The following is a 16755-nucleotide window of genomic DNA, read 5'->3' on the forward strand; positions in this document are numbered from 1 at the left end:
GTTGCTGGGGGGGGAGGGGGAAGTCCTCTTACTTCTAGCAATCTACCAAGTGACCAATGACTATAGGAATACATGAAGTATATACTTGTTGAAACTAACTGCAGACACTGGGTATGTGAATAGTTATTACTACTTGTAGTAATACGACTATCTGGGAAAAAGATGGATAGATATGTCCAAGATTTTACTGTCCTTAAAATAACTAGCTAAAAATCAAATGCAGAAGAAAATAAAACGTTTTCAAATGCAACCATGTTTTTCACATTCCTGACATGACTAGTGAATAAAAGTTTTGTAACTCTGGACTTACCGAGTTCATCGATCTGTTTCAATAGTTCAACGGCATCAAGTCCCACAGAGAATTTCACAAAAACTTGCACAAAGGGGTTCCTTAAAGTATTCTAACGAATAACAATAGGGAATCAGTTTCAGTACAAGAAAACATGTTTAATCATCATCTGTCTAACAGCATCTACAGTGAAAGGAAGTAACAACCACCCGGCATTATCAATGCATCACCTTGCAGTGCTCACATACAAATCCTTAGAAAGGAAGAGAAGGTGTGTGGCTGGTAATGACTACAAAGGCTGGGTTTTCTTGTTGATAGACACAAATTAGTCAGCATGCTCCTGTGGCCAGATATGACTCTAATTATCAACATTAGGAAATTATATTCAATGTAACAGTCCTTTTACCCACGGGTATGACATCATTTGTTTTTTGATATACTCTATACACCACTGTAGTGGTTCATGGTTGAATTTTGTTCAACTAAAAGAAACTGATACAACTTTTAAAAATTGTGAAGTCTACAGGCACCTGGGTGGCTCAGTCAGTTGAACGACTTCGGCTCAGGTCATGATCTCATGGTTCGTGAGTTCGAACCCCACATGGAGCTCACTGCTGTCAGTGTAGAGCCTGCTTCCAATCCTCTTTCTCTCCTTTCTCTCTTGCCCTTCTCCTGCTCATGCTGTCTCTCTTTCTCAAAAATAAATTTAAAAAATATTTAAAAAATTGTGATGCCTAAATAGAACTTCATATCACAATTGATTGGTGCAAGAGTTCTACTACTTCCTAGCTATGGGCTCTCAGCAAGCAATCTGCTTTTTCTAGCTTCATGTTACTTTTCTGTAAAGTAGAGATGAATGACTCATCAGAACATTCAAATGTAAATTACTATAATATCATTTATCATTGCAAAAAGCACAATTATGTGAACATGGAAAAATAAACTGATGATAAATCTTTAAATTTCTCTATCTCCATGGAAAGACTGAAAAATTAAAAAAAAAAAAAAAAAACCTCAATGCTTTAACATATAATGATTTTACAGCTATCTTCCAAATTAGGAGACATAGCTTCTACCACTCCAGAAATACAGCCAGGTAACACTTGTTGAGACCTTACTGTGTACTGCACACTGTCTAACAGAGTTTAGCTTAATTTTCTCACAGAGTTTTCCAGAACACCTTGAGGTCCCTTAAGGACACAAAATTAATAAGGGCCAAAGGGCCAAAGGGCTGAAGACAGAGAATTCAACGTGATTAGAGAAATGCTTATCTTATGTGTTAATTCATGGCCATGTTTTTATGGGAACCAGACTAAAACTGGTTTTCCCTTTGGAGGACAATACAGGATCACTCATCATTCTATCCTTCTTACCAATATCTTCAGTTTTATTACCATGGAGATAAAAGGTTAAGAATAATATGTATTAACAGAGCATAGATACAACAGAATTAATTCACTAAATCCATAGATGCTGAGGGGTAAGGGCAGGTGACAGCATGTAGACTGACGGCTATCACACAGCTACACACCGCGATAACCCAAGTCCTCTGAAGTCTATTTACCAGGAATTAATTTGTGCATCCTGGAAAAACTGAATTAGAGCATTACTAATAAACAAAGCACTGTGTCTGTTGCAATTCAGAGAAGATCCACTGAGCCATATCTCCATTCTCCCACCACTCCTTTTGCGATCAATCCTGTGATGAGTGACACTATTTTTACATGCTTTCACACATATGATCCTCACAAATCTGTGAAGTGGCTCTCAGTATATTCATTTTAGAGATTCGTAAACTGTCGATCAAGTGTCTTATGTCATTGGCCTCGGGATTCACATTGGCAAAGCCAGGTGTTACACTAAAAGCCTTAAATTTCAAAATCTGTGTACATTTGCATAAATAAGTTTTTCCTCAATAATTGAGAATAATGATTTATTTTTGGTCTAGAGCAGAATCAAGTTGCTTCCATTAGCTGATGGTCCCTTTATGGACACAATCACAGAATTTCTTCATAGCAAATTATTGCACTTTGGAACTATTATGCACAGATCATGCCTTTTGTTAATTCACTGCTTTAGCCACAAAACTTCCCTTAGTGAAATGATATGTGTAGGGTTTTTTTTTTTTTTTTTTTTACTCCACAGAAAAAGAGTTAAAGGAAAAAGAGAACAATCTTCCATTTAGGAAAACAGATAGGTCAACAAAGTACTATTAAATGGTCTTTGTTACATAAAACATCCACTTGAACCTGCTTAAAATTAGAACCAAGTTTAATAGCAAATTGTGGGGAAGATGTCTGATGCAAGTTTACTTTTCTTATATTAATTAAGTTATTAAATATCTATTTCAGAAATGTATTTTATATTATAATATAAACTTTATATATTATTTATGATAAAAGCCAGATTGTAATTATAACTATGCGCTGATTGTTAGTCAAAACAAAGACTAAGCAAGGCATCTTTGGATATAATTTTTCTGACAAAGTTGTATGAACCAAATCCTTTATTCTATGTTTAACTTCTTGAGCATGTTTTTAAGAAGGACCTTTTTTTTGCAAATATATTTTAGCTCTCCATCAATTTTCCATGGGCCTCTCTCAATACTTTGATATGTAAACCATTCTCTCTTAAAGTTCCTATGTTGCATCCTTCCTGCCAGTTTTCTCTTCTCCAACTGGTAGCTGGTCTGACTCTGCTGCTCCATTGTTAGTTCTCAGTAGCTGTTTGTGATTGGAACATTTGCCCCACATTATTTTCAACATCTTCAGAAAACCCTACATCTTTTGCAAGAATTGCAAATTATACTTTGAACCAGTGCACATTGTATTTGAGTTGCATTGTCAAATCTTTACCCTAGAGTGCTGTATGTTTCAACCAAAGAATTCCCCAAACTGAACATTCTTCTCCAGAATACTAGTATTTTTAGGAACTCTGGTTCTGTTAAAATAGCAAAAAATAATTTTAAGTGAAGGGACAAATAAAGTAAACACATTCTAAGTAGTTTTTACAGCATTTCATTTTTGGAAAACAAGATTTACATCACTAGTTAGGTCTCAAGTTCAACCTGTAAGATGGCTTATCTCTGAATTACAGATACAGAGAGGATGCACCACAGGAGGTGAGGATGATTAGGAATGTGAGAGATCTGTTATCCTGTCTCAGACTTTCTCTCTGGAGGAGAGGAAATTTAATCTATTGGATATGGATTCCAAGTTACTACAGGCCCACTGCCATAATGAGGATGATTAAAATCTTAAAGAATTATAATTCCTATGAAGAAGAATGACAGAGCTGTCTCCTACCTGGAGCATGGGAATTGTCTGGTTTAACAGGTGGAAGGAATTCATGAAAAGTGGTGAGTTATCCATCCACTCTTGAGATTTCTCTCTTAATTCCGCCAGCTGCCTCAGAGTTACATTAGACTTAAAGACAAAGAAACAAAGACAGATCAGGTCCATCACTATTTCTCCCACATCCCAAAAAGGTATCCTAAGGTTATTTTGTTATACAACTTTAAAGGAACAGTTCTAAAAGGTAGAGCTAGTAAAAAAAAAAAATTGTCAGAAATTTCCCACATGGTCAGAAGTTTTTAAATGACAGCTTTTATATAGGGTCAGGATCACTTTTAAAAATTCTGGAAAATGTAGGGTTTGCTTCAGTGTCCACAGTGAATTTACAGTCAAAATGAAAACATGTCTTCTGGAGTTCTCACAAGTTATTCATTTTTTCCAATGACACATTTAACTTGACTACTACAGAAACATCCTAGTTCAAAGATATGAGGAGAATACTCTCATATACTGCTGGTGGAAATGGAGGTGTTACAGCCTTTTTTGGAAAGCAATCTGACAACAGACATTACATAAAATACAGTATTCCTTAATCCCTCAATCCTGAACAATCATTTCACTGAAATAAAAATTCCACTGCATAAGTAACATGCATGAGAATATTTGTTGTTATATTATTTACATTTGCAAAAACAAAAATGAAAACAAAAGGAAACACTGGAAACACAATAAATGCCCAACAACTGAGGATTGGCTGAGTAAATTCTATGGTATGAAAAAGTTTGCAATTTTCAAGAAGAATGAATTAAACGATGCCAATTGAGTTAGAATTTCCACAAGGTATTGTTGTGTGAGTAAAGTAATACATAGAAAAGTACTATAATGTAACCTCATTTTAATAATGCAAGCAATGACAAAAACCTTGCATATGAATGTATGTATAGTATCATGATCTATAAAGAATTAGAGAAATGTACATAAATGACAAAAAAACACATCCTTGAATACTAAAAATTATAAGTTACATAAAAGAAAGAATAAGATCAAGAGGAGAGAAAGAGAGGAGGTGAGAGCCAAACAAAAAGGAAAGACAAAAAAATGACTACACTTGGAAAATAAGCAGGTAATGACTTCACTTATGCAAAATTATTAGGAGCACATAGTCAATAAAGTAAATTAAATACTAAAATGCAAACAATAAAAACAAACGTCATCCTAGAAACCAGTGATGAACTCATGTCCATTTTTATATAGACCTACAATAACGTTATATTCACCTAAACTATGGTCTAGTGACCAAGTAATGGTAAAGTGGAGATTTTTTCCTTCCACTCTATCATTTTAAAAGTATCAAATGTAGGGGCGCCTGGGTGGCGCAGTCGGTTAAGCGTCCGACTTCAGCCAGGTCACGATCTCGCGGTCCGTGAGTTCGAGCCCCGTGTCGGGCTCTGGGCTGATGGCTCAGAGCCTGGAGCCTGTTTCCGATCTGTGTCTCCCTCTCTCTCTGCCCCTCCCCCGTTCATGCTCTGTCTCTCTCTGTCCCAAAAATAGATAAACGTTGAAAAAAAATTAAAAAAAAATAAATAAAAGTATCAAATTTATAATTCAAATCATGAAAATTGCAACTTTCAAAGTTGCAGGGAAATGTAATTATGATTAAGTTAGGTAGATGATAAGTATAGTGACTATTAATAATGTTGTATTTCTCGATATCTATCTTTCATATAAACATAACATGTTGAATTGTACAACCTAATGTGAAGCCAATAATTTATAATTTAGGGATTGTTTTTGTTCAAACTAGTTACATAATGCTCTAATATTATTTTTTTCTAGTGCCATTATTTTAACATATTTGAAAATTAGACACTAGTGGTAGAAAAATTTTCTGCTTTTGGAGATAAGCTGAAAAATATGAGATCTTGCTTCAACTAACCTCACTCTCAAGTGTCACCCTGGTTCATTTCTCTTCAAAGGGCTACTAAACAATCTACACTGTTTACACATGTACAGGGCAGAATCTGAGAATTACGAGTTTCAGAAATCCAAGGGTAATACTAGGTAAGATATAAAGAAATCTGAGTCAACTATAGTAGATTTGGAAGCTGACTACTTTAAAAATCATCTTAATACTTTAGATAGAAACTGTGAGTTATAAGGGTCAAACCTTTTCCATTATTGCCTTTGTGATGGGGGTATATGGCGCGTACAAAATTTTCCCCAACAACATAGGTTTCAGGAAAGCCCAAATCACAGGTCCAGCAGGCATATTAATGATGTCTTTATAAAGGGAGAAGCAAAATGGTGCTGGAAGGAAAAAGTGAATAAAATCCATTTAGTATGTGTATGTAAAATCTATTTTCTTATGGTAAATTGACACAGATTATTGTTATTATGCCAACAGATGCATGTCTTATACTTCCTTTATTATTAACAGTTGTGAAGCATCTGGTATCAAAGTAAGAAAGTGTAGTAACAAATCTTTAGGTATGAGAGTTTAACCCAATAAGCAAGACTATGATAAGTGATGGCATTTGCCAAGAGGAGTTAGAAAGGTTTTGAAAAATCACATTTCAGAATATCTTCCAACCAACACTTAATTTAAAAATATGTATGTTAGTATGCAAAAATGATACTAGGGTAGTACCAGATATATAAGAGTTGTTAAATAAATTTTGAATGAGTAAAGAGATGAATAAATGAGTCAATCCAATTGCACGAATATACTAAACATTCATATATCACTTGGAAGAGCTCAACTGATAGAATTTTGCATCCCAAGTAAACGGTGTTGATGTGCTACTAAGCGTTTATAGTTCTGCTGCATTCACAGAGCTTTTCTACGTGTGAGACTAATTTCTAATTCTCAAAAGTTAAGAAAAATGTTGAGTAAGCAGATTTAAGGCATGTTTTTGCATTATTTGCTGGCAAGGACAGTATAGTTGTGATGGACAAGTTCTCAGTGTTGTGACTCAGAAGCTAGACTGCTGAGCTCAACTCATAGCTCTGATACTTCCATGTTGGGCGACCTTGGCCAGTTACTTAAGTCTGTCTGCACCTCAACTCCCCTAAGATGGAGATGCCTACCTTCTAGTTTTGCAACGTGTGGGTCAGTCAATGTGCAAACATGCCCGAAGTGTGGGAAGTGCCGTGTAAGTGCTGGGGAAAATTAATGCCTCATTTATTATGAAAGGTTAAGACACAGTGGACAATGTTGTTAGGAGATGATGTCACTGTGCTAATTTTGAAGTATACTTACTGGTATGTGTGGGGATTCCATATTTGGAAGCAATCTGTTCTTTGCTTAATTTGTAAGTCAAAAAATCCTTGGTGTGGTTGCCTTTTCGCCTTTGAGAAGAGGGCAGCAAAGCAGTTAAATATTCAGTGGTGATCCCCTGGGAACACAATGCTTGGGAGATGGTGCTAAATGATCCTTGGGGTGTGTTCATCCGGTTGCTTCTGTACATTGCCTGGGAGATAAAAATCCACGATTTATTAACATTATGTAGCTATAAATGCTGCTGAGGACAATACAGAAGAAAACCTGGTAATGCTAAGAGTATCCTTATAGCTTCCATAACTCCTTTAAAACACGTATCCTAAATGTAAATGCAGAATGCTGAACCTCTCTAATTTAAGTGACAACGCTTTTGCCAGACTAGAAGAGTTTCCCTGCAGGTGATTTTTTTGAATGTACTGTATTTGTAGCTGCATGTATTATAACTAATGTCAAATAAAAGTTAATATGACAAAAGGAATTTCCCAAGAAGCACATTACTGGGTGGCTTTCCTACCTGTGTTAACGGAACACTTCTAGGCAGATGCATTTGTTTCAGGGATGACATTTTATCCAGCAGCGGACGTGTGCCGGAAGCCATCTGACTGAGAATCTCTTTTAGCCTCATGAAGAGTTCTATCATCTTTTCTACTGGCTTTTGATCTTCCCTAGGGAAAAACACCTAACAGGAACAGAATAAAAATAAATGATCTATGTGGATACATTGGCACCTGCGCTCACTGTTGGTAAGAATCTAAAAAGTTATAATCACTGTGCAAAAAATTTTGGAAGTTTATTAAATAACTTAGATATAAGCTTACCATGCAACCCAGAATTCCATTCCTAAGTATTTATCCAAGCAAAAGGAAAATGCATGTCCACACAAAGATTTGTATGTGAAGGTTCATAGTGGCATTATTCACAAGAGCCAAAAAAAAAAAAAAAAATGGAAACAATCCAAATGAATGGACAAACAAAATGTACACCCTAAAACTAGAATACCCGTTTGGCAATAAAAAGATACGAAATACCGACACATGTTGCAACATGCGTGAAATTCAAAAACATTATACTAAGTGAAAAAACACACACACACAAAGACCACAAATATATGATTCTGCTTATATAAAATGTCTAAAAAAGGAGAATCTCTGGAGATAGAAAATAGATTAGGGTTGCCTGGGCTAGAGGTCAGAATGAGAAGTGACTGCATATAGACACAAAGTTTCTTTCTGGGGTTGACGGAAGTATTCTAAAATTATGTGGTAGGGGTGCCAGGGTGGCTCAGTCGGTTGAGTGCCCGACTCTTGCTTTTGCCTCAGGTCATGATCTCACAGTTCCTGAGACTGAGCCCCGTGTCAGGCTCTGAACAGATGGAGCAAAGCCTGCTTGGGATTCTCTCCCTCCTGCTCTCTCTCTGCCCCTCCCCTGCTCATGTATGCATGCTCTCTCTCTCTCTCTCTCTCAAAATAAATAAATGAACTTTGAAAAAATAAAATAAGGTAAAATTATTTTGTGGTAATGGTTGCACAATCATTGAATTGGACACTTCAAATAAGTGAATTTTATGGTACATAAATTATACCTCAATAAAGTTGCCTAAAATAAATTATTTTAAAAGTCATAAAGGCAAATGTCAATTACACAATTCTTCATGTATGCTGTTGCTCAAAGATCATATAATATTATCCTTAAAATCAGAAAAACCCTGTCAAAAAACTCATGTGATTTATCAGGTTTTATCACAATCCCATAAAGCTCTTCTGATGCATGAAGGAATACTGGAAATGCTTTAAAATTTTAAAGTAACTTCATCCTCTGATTCATTTCACCAACAAACTTTGATTGAGTGTCTGCTATGCTCCCAGCATGGGTGAGGTGATGGGTATATTGGGTGGTACACAAACTGACATCATCCCTCCACTCAAGGGGCTTTGGTCTAATAGATATCAAACAAATCAATAGACGAAAGACTGGGGGAATATGAGGGGGTACAGGGAGTTTAGCTAAGAATCAAAAAAGACCTTTCTTTCCGGTATGGCCTTGCAATGGAGAGAAAGAACAAACCAGAGAAAGAATAAGCAGAGGAAGGTTACAGGTAGAGGGAAAGATGTGTGAGGTCCATGAGGAGGGACAGTTCTTGACACGCCCAAGATAGTCAAAGACCACCATTATGAGAACAAGATGCAGTTGGAGAGATATCTTGAAGACACAGATACCTCATTAGCACAGCTATTAATTACAGTCATGTTTTTTTCTAAATTGAAATCAACATTTCAGTTTTTCTTCCAGTGCTACCCAAATTCTTGGCATTCTTACACTGATGTGAAATAAATGGACTAATGATGAGTAATTTTTAGTTATTTTTCTTTGCAACACCTAAAAGAGGTAGGAATGGTCTTCTGTTTGTCAAAGGTACATATTTAACTACTAGACTCAACAAAAAATGTTTGGTTTGGTATCTGTTCTGCAGAGGCATTATAAAATAAGAATTAAAATTTTAGATGAAAAAAATTAAAAAATAAAATTTGAGATGAACAGAATTAATAATTTCACTTCATATGCATTTGAAGTCATAGTTTACGGAACATAACCATTTGTATAATTACTGGGTATTTGCTGAGTGCCTTTATGGGCCTGGCACTATTCCTGGCATTTGAAGTATTGGGTGGTTCCACATAGCAGCTATGGGCCCCAGGAGATACCATGGAGGAAAGAGAATTTCACAGATGGGAAGGGGGTTTGCAGATTATGGGGATCCTGTAGGATCTGGGGGGTTTACCTGAATAGAATGGGGAGCCACTGGAAGGTGATGAGCAGAGGGGTGGCATAATGTCACTTAAGTTTTAAAATGATCACTCTGGCTGTTTAAGAATGATAGGGAAGGGTAGCATTGGGGAGGTTACAAGTGTGGAGGCAGGGAGTCCCAGTTAAGAGGCCAGCACAGAAGGGGTACCTGGGTGGCTCAGTTGTTTAAGCGTCCGACTTTGGTTCGGGTCATGATCTCATGGTTTGTGAGTTAAAGCCCCACATGGGTCTCTGTGCTGACAGCTCAGAGCCTAGAGCCTGCTTCAGATTCTGTGTCTCCCTCTCTGTCTCTGCCCCTCCCTTACTCACACACACATACTCTCTCTCTCTCTCTAAAATAAATAAACATTGAAAAAAAAAAAAAAAGAGGCCACCACAGAAAGATAGGTATGGAAAATGATAATCCAGAACAGGATTACTGATAACTAGTCCTAAAACATTTTCATCCCCTTTTCTATAATGTCTCAACAACATATGTCACCCAAATTGCTTCTGGTTCTTCTTACTGTAAAGAGAAAAACACTTTTTGCAATGTTTTCAATAATATGTAAATATTTTTGATCTAGTATAGATGTGGGTGAACATAGATGTTTAATTTTCTTGTGTTTATATTTTTCTTTCAGTTTGGTGTTACATAAGCACTTATAAAGCATGCACTTATTGTAAGATGAAGTCATTGCTGACTTTTCTAAGTTCTGATAATGATCCATTTATTTTATTCTACTGCCTGAGTAACAGTAGCCTCTTTCTAAATTGATGGAAAAAACACATACAAATTTTTAACATCAAACAAATCTTCACTTTCTTAAAAAATTTGCTTTAATCTTTATTATTCTACCAAATTAATGCTTGTTCACTGTAAAAAAATACACACACACACACACACACACACACATTTGTATCTCATACTTTAGTATAATATATATTAAATTTAATACCTGGTCTTGGATATACAAACTGAGAGTTAATAAGGCAATAATATTAATTTCCCATTTATAAAATGTGCAAATATGCAGTATATGATCTCTAAGGTCCTATTTAGCTCTAAAATAAAGTTATAATTCCAAAAGCTGTATAAATGGATCTTATTCATTAGAGTATCAGAGAGCATACTCATGCAATCAAATATTTTTATTCTAAACTGTGAATATAAAATATTTCATCAACAGAAACTTGCCTTGTATGTGAAGTTGTAAATGTCCAAGTAGTGCAGAAGGGTGAGTCCAATGAGGTAAGACTGACGGGATCTTTCTGGAACAGACAGGTTGCAGAACTCCTTCATCACATCCTCCATTTTGGAATAGGTCATATTAGCATCACAAGAATGCAACCAGAACACACGAGAAATAATCTGCAAGTTGGAGGAAGAAAAATATTTTAGCTGTGAATCCTTTGAGAGCTAGCTCTTAACATAAAGGTTTTTCTTTACTTCACTTAAAAATATGATAAATTGTCCTCCAAATAAAAAAATTTTTTTTTCCATTTAAACCACTAATCACCACCAATAAAACTATAGACAGCTCATTGTCCAGTGGAAAGCTTAAGAAACAAGATTGAGAAAAAGAGTCAAAGAAGTGTCTGTGATGATTCTGAGATTTCTCATTTGAACAACTGGTTGAATGATGGTACCAAGAATTGATCTGGAGTTAAGTTTGGGAAAAATATTAGCTTAAGACTCATTTTCCCTATAAAATGTACTTAGTTTATTCAAATTGAATTTCATTTTTAAAATTATTTGAAGTTATAATCTTATATAATAATCTCAAGGTATCTCCATCAAGAGATAAAGGGCAAAGAAAAAAAACACCTAGAATTGGATAATAATATGAATCAACTGTCCTGGACAGTAATGGTGTGTGAAAAGTGAGGCATGAATATGAGAAGACAGAAGTCATCTCTATTGCCATTGAGTTGAAATCAAGAGAAAAGTTTACAAAATTTAAGATTGTTGAGGGGCACCTGGGTGGGTCAGTTAGTTAAGCATCCAACTCTTGATTTTAGCTCAGGTCATGATTTCACGGTTTGTGAGTTCGCATCCTGCATTGGACTCTGCTTGGGATTCTCGCTCCCTCTCTTTCTGTCCCTCTTCCCCCTCTCAAAATAAACATTAAAAAAAAATTGTTGGAACTTTTCTCTCTTTCCTATTGAAAGTAATAAGAATGTATACTCCCCATTTACATATTTTTGTTTACTAAAATGAACCTGCTCTTCAGAAGCCAAACACATTGATTGCTGAAATTAGATCTTAGGATAAAATGAGCAAAAGGTGAGATCAAAGAGAAAAGGTCAATGAACTACTATTTGATAGAACAAGAGAAAAAAAGGGAAGGCAAAGCGGTTTTAATTTTTGTATGAGGGAACCAATGAACAGGACACAAGCAAACCTACATATTTCCCAAAAGCAGTCTTAAAGGCTTTCCACAAACTTTATCCAATATGGGAGAATAGCTGCACTGTGCTTAGAATGACACACCCTGTCACACGTAAGTTCTGAATGGATGTGGCCTTAAGCTCTGCAGTTCTTTCGGAAAATTTCTATGACATTTTCAGACAATGGACTTGGAAAAGGGATAAAAGAAAAGACAGTTCAAGTGGAAAACCCTATTATCAGCCTATGAGGAAATGACATTATTCATTTTCACACCAAAACATCTTTCCTATACCTACAAACTTGCCCAGAGTTCTCCGGATTCTATCTGTTTTACATACTATGCCTTGTCTTGCTTGCGACTCTTAAAAACCAAAGATGAGTATTCGTTTCAACAAACTGTAAATGGTCTGGTGGTTTTTTCTCCCAATTAGATTACTGAAATCTGACTTTGATGTCCTCATAATAGACTGTGCAAATTTATCTCAGAAAACATGATTGTGATAGGAAATATGAAGAATTATTGACGGCACCACTTATTTAAGAAGACCATCTAGGTGCAAGGAAAGGGAGAAGACAAAGACAGGAAGAGGAAGGAAAAGGAAGGCTAGACAGAAAAGACAAGACAGTGATAATCGTCTTGCTTCAGGATTTTTCTTCTAACTCCACTTAGGAATTTGGACCCTAATTTTATCATTCGCATGGAAAAATCACCAGATTTGCATGCAACTTCTCCATGTTTTACTGAGAAGTGCTTACAGATACTAAACATCATTTAAACTTGTAAAATCTGGCTGGAAGCACAGATCTATTGCACCTTACCTCAGCTCTGCTATCAGGGATAGGAATGGCCAGCAGGCTGTCCACACTCCTACTGGACATTCCTGTTGTTCTCCTCAGTTCTTCTTTCAGCAACTCAACATTTTTAAACATTTCTATTAACTGACCTACAAGGAAACAACAACAAAACAACCTCATATGTTGGTTGCAATGTAATTCTTTTTAAGTCATTATACTAACGTTAAAGAAACCTTCTAGACTAAAACATACATTCAACGTATATGCCTTGTGTCAGGAACAGATGTCTCCCAGTCTTGGCAAACTCTGCATCTTTAGGATCTATTTCTATCTGATTTAGACTTGTTCCTATTATGAAATCATTGACCCAAGGTAACAGATTGCTCTGGGTTATAAATTTTCCTTAGGTGTCTACAACACAAGGTTGATTCAAAAAAAAAAAAATGATTTCCTCACAGACTTTGATCACATAATGCACTAAATATACATCCCTCCATTTGATTTAAAACATCACACAAATTCAAAATGCTTTTTAACCTCAGATCATATAATACTGTCAACTTAGGACAGGTCTGCTAAATCTATAACATAACACTGCCGGGCATTTTTCCTTAACTTTGCCCAGCACACTAGAGTTTATAAAGGAGATTTAATAATCATTACCTCACCTTTAAATAGAATGTTTTTAACTTCAAACTTTTTTAGGACAGTGATTATAATTATTTCATATCTGGGTCATTTAATGCATAACAAATAATATTTTGGCTTTATGTTAGCAGATTATAATCTCCATTCTGCAAATATCCTTTGATTTCTTTATGAAGTTTCCCTTATGCAAATATACCCTCTTTATTTTTGGACTTAGTGCCCTTCCAATTTTGTGGCTGCCTGTTGTCCAAAACTCTGAATGCCTTTCTTTTCAGTATTGAGGTATTATGCAAAGAAGAAACGTATTGCATGATGCATCATGCTCAGAATACTAATAGAAGGTTCTGAATTGAGATTTCTATAGACAGCAGCGCATCTTTTTTATTTTTTAAATCAGATTATTTTCCCAGAAGTAAATAAATTCCATCCTAGCTAATGCACTTTAATATATCAGAGAAATAAAAGGTGAATGGTTTAACTAGTTAAAATTTTGAAGATCTTTTTGCTGTGAAACCAAATTTCCCTATTTCATCCTCTGCTGGCTTTCTGTGTGTTTATTTTAGACAAGTAACCATATTTGAAAGCTTCATATTTCTCATGTGTGAGGGCAGATACAAAGTATGTTTGGTTGGGAACTTCAAAAAAGCCTTTCTTAAACTGCAGCATGAGAATCACATGCATTCTTATAAGACAGCACTTAAAATACGGATGGGGAAACACCTCGTTTTTCAGAAGCGTCTGCACTGTTATTGACATGCATCATGGCTTCTATGGTCGGCATTAACCGTGTGATATTTTCCAAGTAATTCATTTGCAATGCCTGTTCTAGAAACCTGAAACAAAGCAGAAGAGAAGATAAAATCGATCTAAGCATATCCATAATTATTTGAGAAGGGATTTCTTTCACCAAAGAAAAAGGCAGTGCAGATACTTACCAATCCATATTTAAATTAATTTTGCTTGGATCCCCAGTAAGCAAATCCCTCAGTTTCTTAGATAGAATATTGTCACGGTACAGTAAGTTGGTTGCTATTTCGGTGCCAATCTCTGCTGCTTCAAGGAGTTGCACATGAAACGCACTTTCTTCACATAGGTTCCCAAAGTTCATATCGGAGAGCTGGCACATTCTCTCTATTGAACTGAAGGTTTCAGATTCACAAAGAAGTTCGGTCAAGTTTCGAAGCTGAGACAGCTTTCCAGAAGAGAAAAGAAGTGAGAAGTAGAATGGTTACATTACTGTAAATATTTGGTAGTTGAAAATAGCCAACCAACATTGATTTACTTCAAAAAAACAACACTGTGCATATGTGTTTATTTAGTTAGCATTTGGCAAGTTTTACCACAGAGCATTATTTCCTGTCATTTGAGGTTTATTATTTTCTTTTTTTTTTTAATGTTTGTTTATTTTTGAGAGAGAGACGGAGACAGAGCACCAGCGGGGGAGAGACAGAGAGAGGGAAACAGAATTTGAAGCAGGCTCCAGGCTCCGAGCTGTCAGCATAGAGCCCGACTCGGGGCTTGAACTCACAAACTGCGAGATCATGGCCTGAGCTGAAGTCAGACACTCAACCGAATGAGTAGTCCAGGTGCCCCTAGATTTATTATTTTCTTAAGAATTTTATAAAACTTTTGGACCTGATAGGCCTGTATTTCCCAACTGTACTCATACCTCGTAGATTCAAAGGTTAAAAAGATGTAGTTCAGTTTTATCTCACTGAAATCACAAATACTTAAACTAATTTATATTTTACTTTGTATTTTAAGTCATGTGGAAAAGCAGAGAGCAAAGCAGGTTTGGCTTGGAACTTCAAAAAGGGTCTTTTCCTCATACGCATTAGGATAACTACTGTAAGTAAAAAGGAAAGAAAGAAAATTATAAGTGCCGGGAAGGATATGGAGAAATTAGACCCCTCGTGCACTGTTGGTGGGAATATAAAATGATGCAGCCACAGAATGGAGTTTCCTCAAAAATGAAAATAAAATTACCATATGATCCAGCAATCCCACTTCTGTGTATATACAACAAAAGTATTGAAAGCTAGGTTTCAAACAAATACTTACACGCCCGTGTCATTATTCACAAAAACCAAGAGATGGAAACAACTCAAGTATCCTCTGACAGATGAATGGATAAACACATGGTAGTACATACATACTATGGGATATTATTATTCAGCCTTCAAAAGAAAAGAAATTCTGACATATGCGACAACATGGATGGCTTTTGAGGAAACTGTGCTGTGTGAAAGAAGCCAGTCACAAAAAGACAAATACTGGATGAGGTCACTTAAATGAAGTATATAGAGTAATCACATTTATAGTGGCAGAAAGCAGAATGGGGGGGAGAGAGGCACAGGAGTTATTGTAATGGCATAAGGTTTCAGTATTACAAGATTGAAAGAGTTCTAGAGATTGGTTGCAGAATAATGTAGATGTATTTAACAAGACCGAGCTGTACAGCTGAAAATGGTTACGGTAGTAAAGTTTATTTTACGTGTGTTTTACCACAATTAAAAAAAATTTAATTGACAAGAAAACAGCCTTTTACAAACTACAGCATGTGAATCACATGCATTTCAATAAGACTGCATTTAAAATATGGATGGGAATACACTTGGTTTTTCAGAAGTGTCTGCAGTGTTTTGGACATTATCGTCTGCCCTCTTACCTACTGAGGGAAACTGGATGCCTTTGTTCTGTGAAAGTGCTGGAAAGTTCTGTCGTGCTTGGAAGCTACCCTGGAGCTATTCCTTTTAAGAGGCTGAATAATTTGGAGCAACATCTCAAGAAGCAAATATATGTGTCATTCATTGCAACTCAATTTTCAATTAGAAGTTGCATTTTGATAGAAATGAAATATTTTATGATACAGGCAAATGTTTAGGGATGTTTCTTTCCATATATCAAATGGGAAAGATACAATGATGTCTTAGATGAAAGATTTATAGTAACTGCATGTAGGCAGTAGTAATTAAACACTGATCATCCTAGATAGTAAATATCATTGGTCTATTTTTTACTGTATTTAATATTCTAATTGACTCCTGGCTTAGAACTATCTAAAATGGCCTCATGCATATTAAACTTCTACTCACCTGTCTTATTGCTATGAGAAAATTTCCATTACAGGCCCAATTGTTACCAGCTCAAACTACATGTTTGCCACTCTATTCCTTTCTTTCCAAATACTAGACATGATTAACCTTTTAATAAACAAAACCAAGCCTCCCTGCCATGTACTCCAATGGCTTTTAGTGATTTTTTTAAAATAAAG

General features: G+C 35.7%; 1 protein-coding gene across 3 annotated transcripts in view; it reads right to left on the bottom strand.

The window, feature by feature from the left end:
- The window catches only part of ABCA12 (ATP binding cassette subfamily A member 12), a 286404-nt gene that overhangs the window by 61649 nt on the left and 208000 nt on the right, over nt 1-16755 (bottom strand). For all 3 annotated transcript variants that reach the window (XM_019838640.2, XM_045034452.1, XM_019838638.2), the window contains 9 exons: nt 14417-14673; nt 14202-14314; nt 12858-12982; nt 10845-11018; nt 7377-7541; nt 6842-7052; nt 5750-5889; nt 3595-3714; nt 311-401 (listed from right to left, as the gene is read on the bottom strand). In XM_019838640.2, the coding sequence (XP_019694199.2) occupies nt 311-401; nt 3595-3714; nt 5750-5889; nt 6842-7052; nt 7377-7541; nt 10845-11018; nt 12858-12982; nt 14202-14314; nt 14417-14673 (1396 nt within the window). The remainder of the gene's footprint in view (nt 1-310; nt 402-3594; nt 3715-5749; nt 5890-6841; nt 7053-7376; nt 7542-10844; nt 11019-12857; nt 12983-14201; nt 14315-14416; nt 14674-16755) is intronic.

Source organism: Felis catus, chromosome C1 (genome assembly GCF_018350175.1).
Source record: "Felis catus isolate Fca126 chromosome C1, F.catus_Fca126_mat1.0, whole genome shotgun sequence".
NCBI lineage: Eukaryota > Metazoa > Chordata > Mammalia > Carnivora > Felidae > Felis > Felis catus.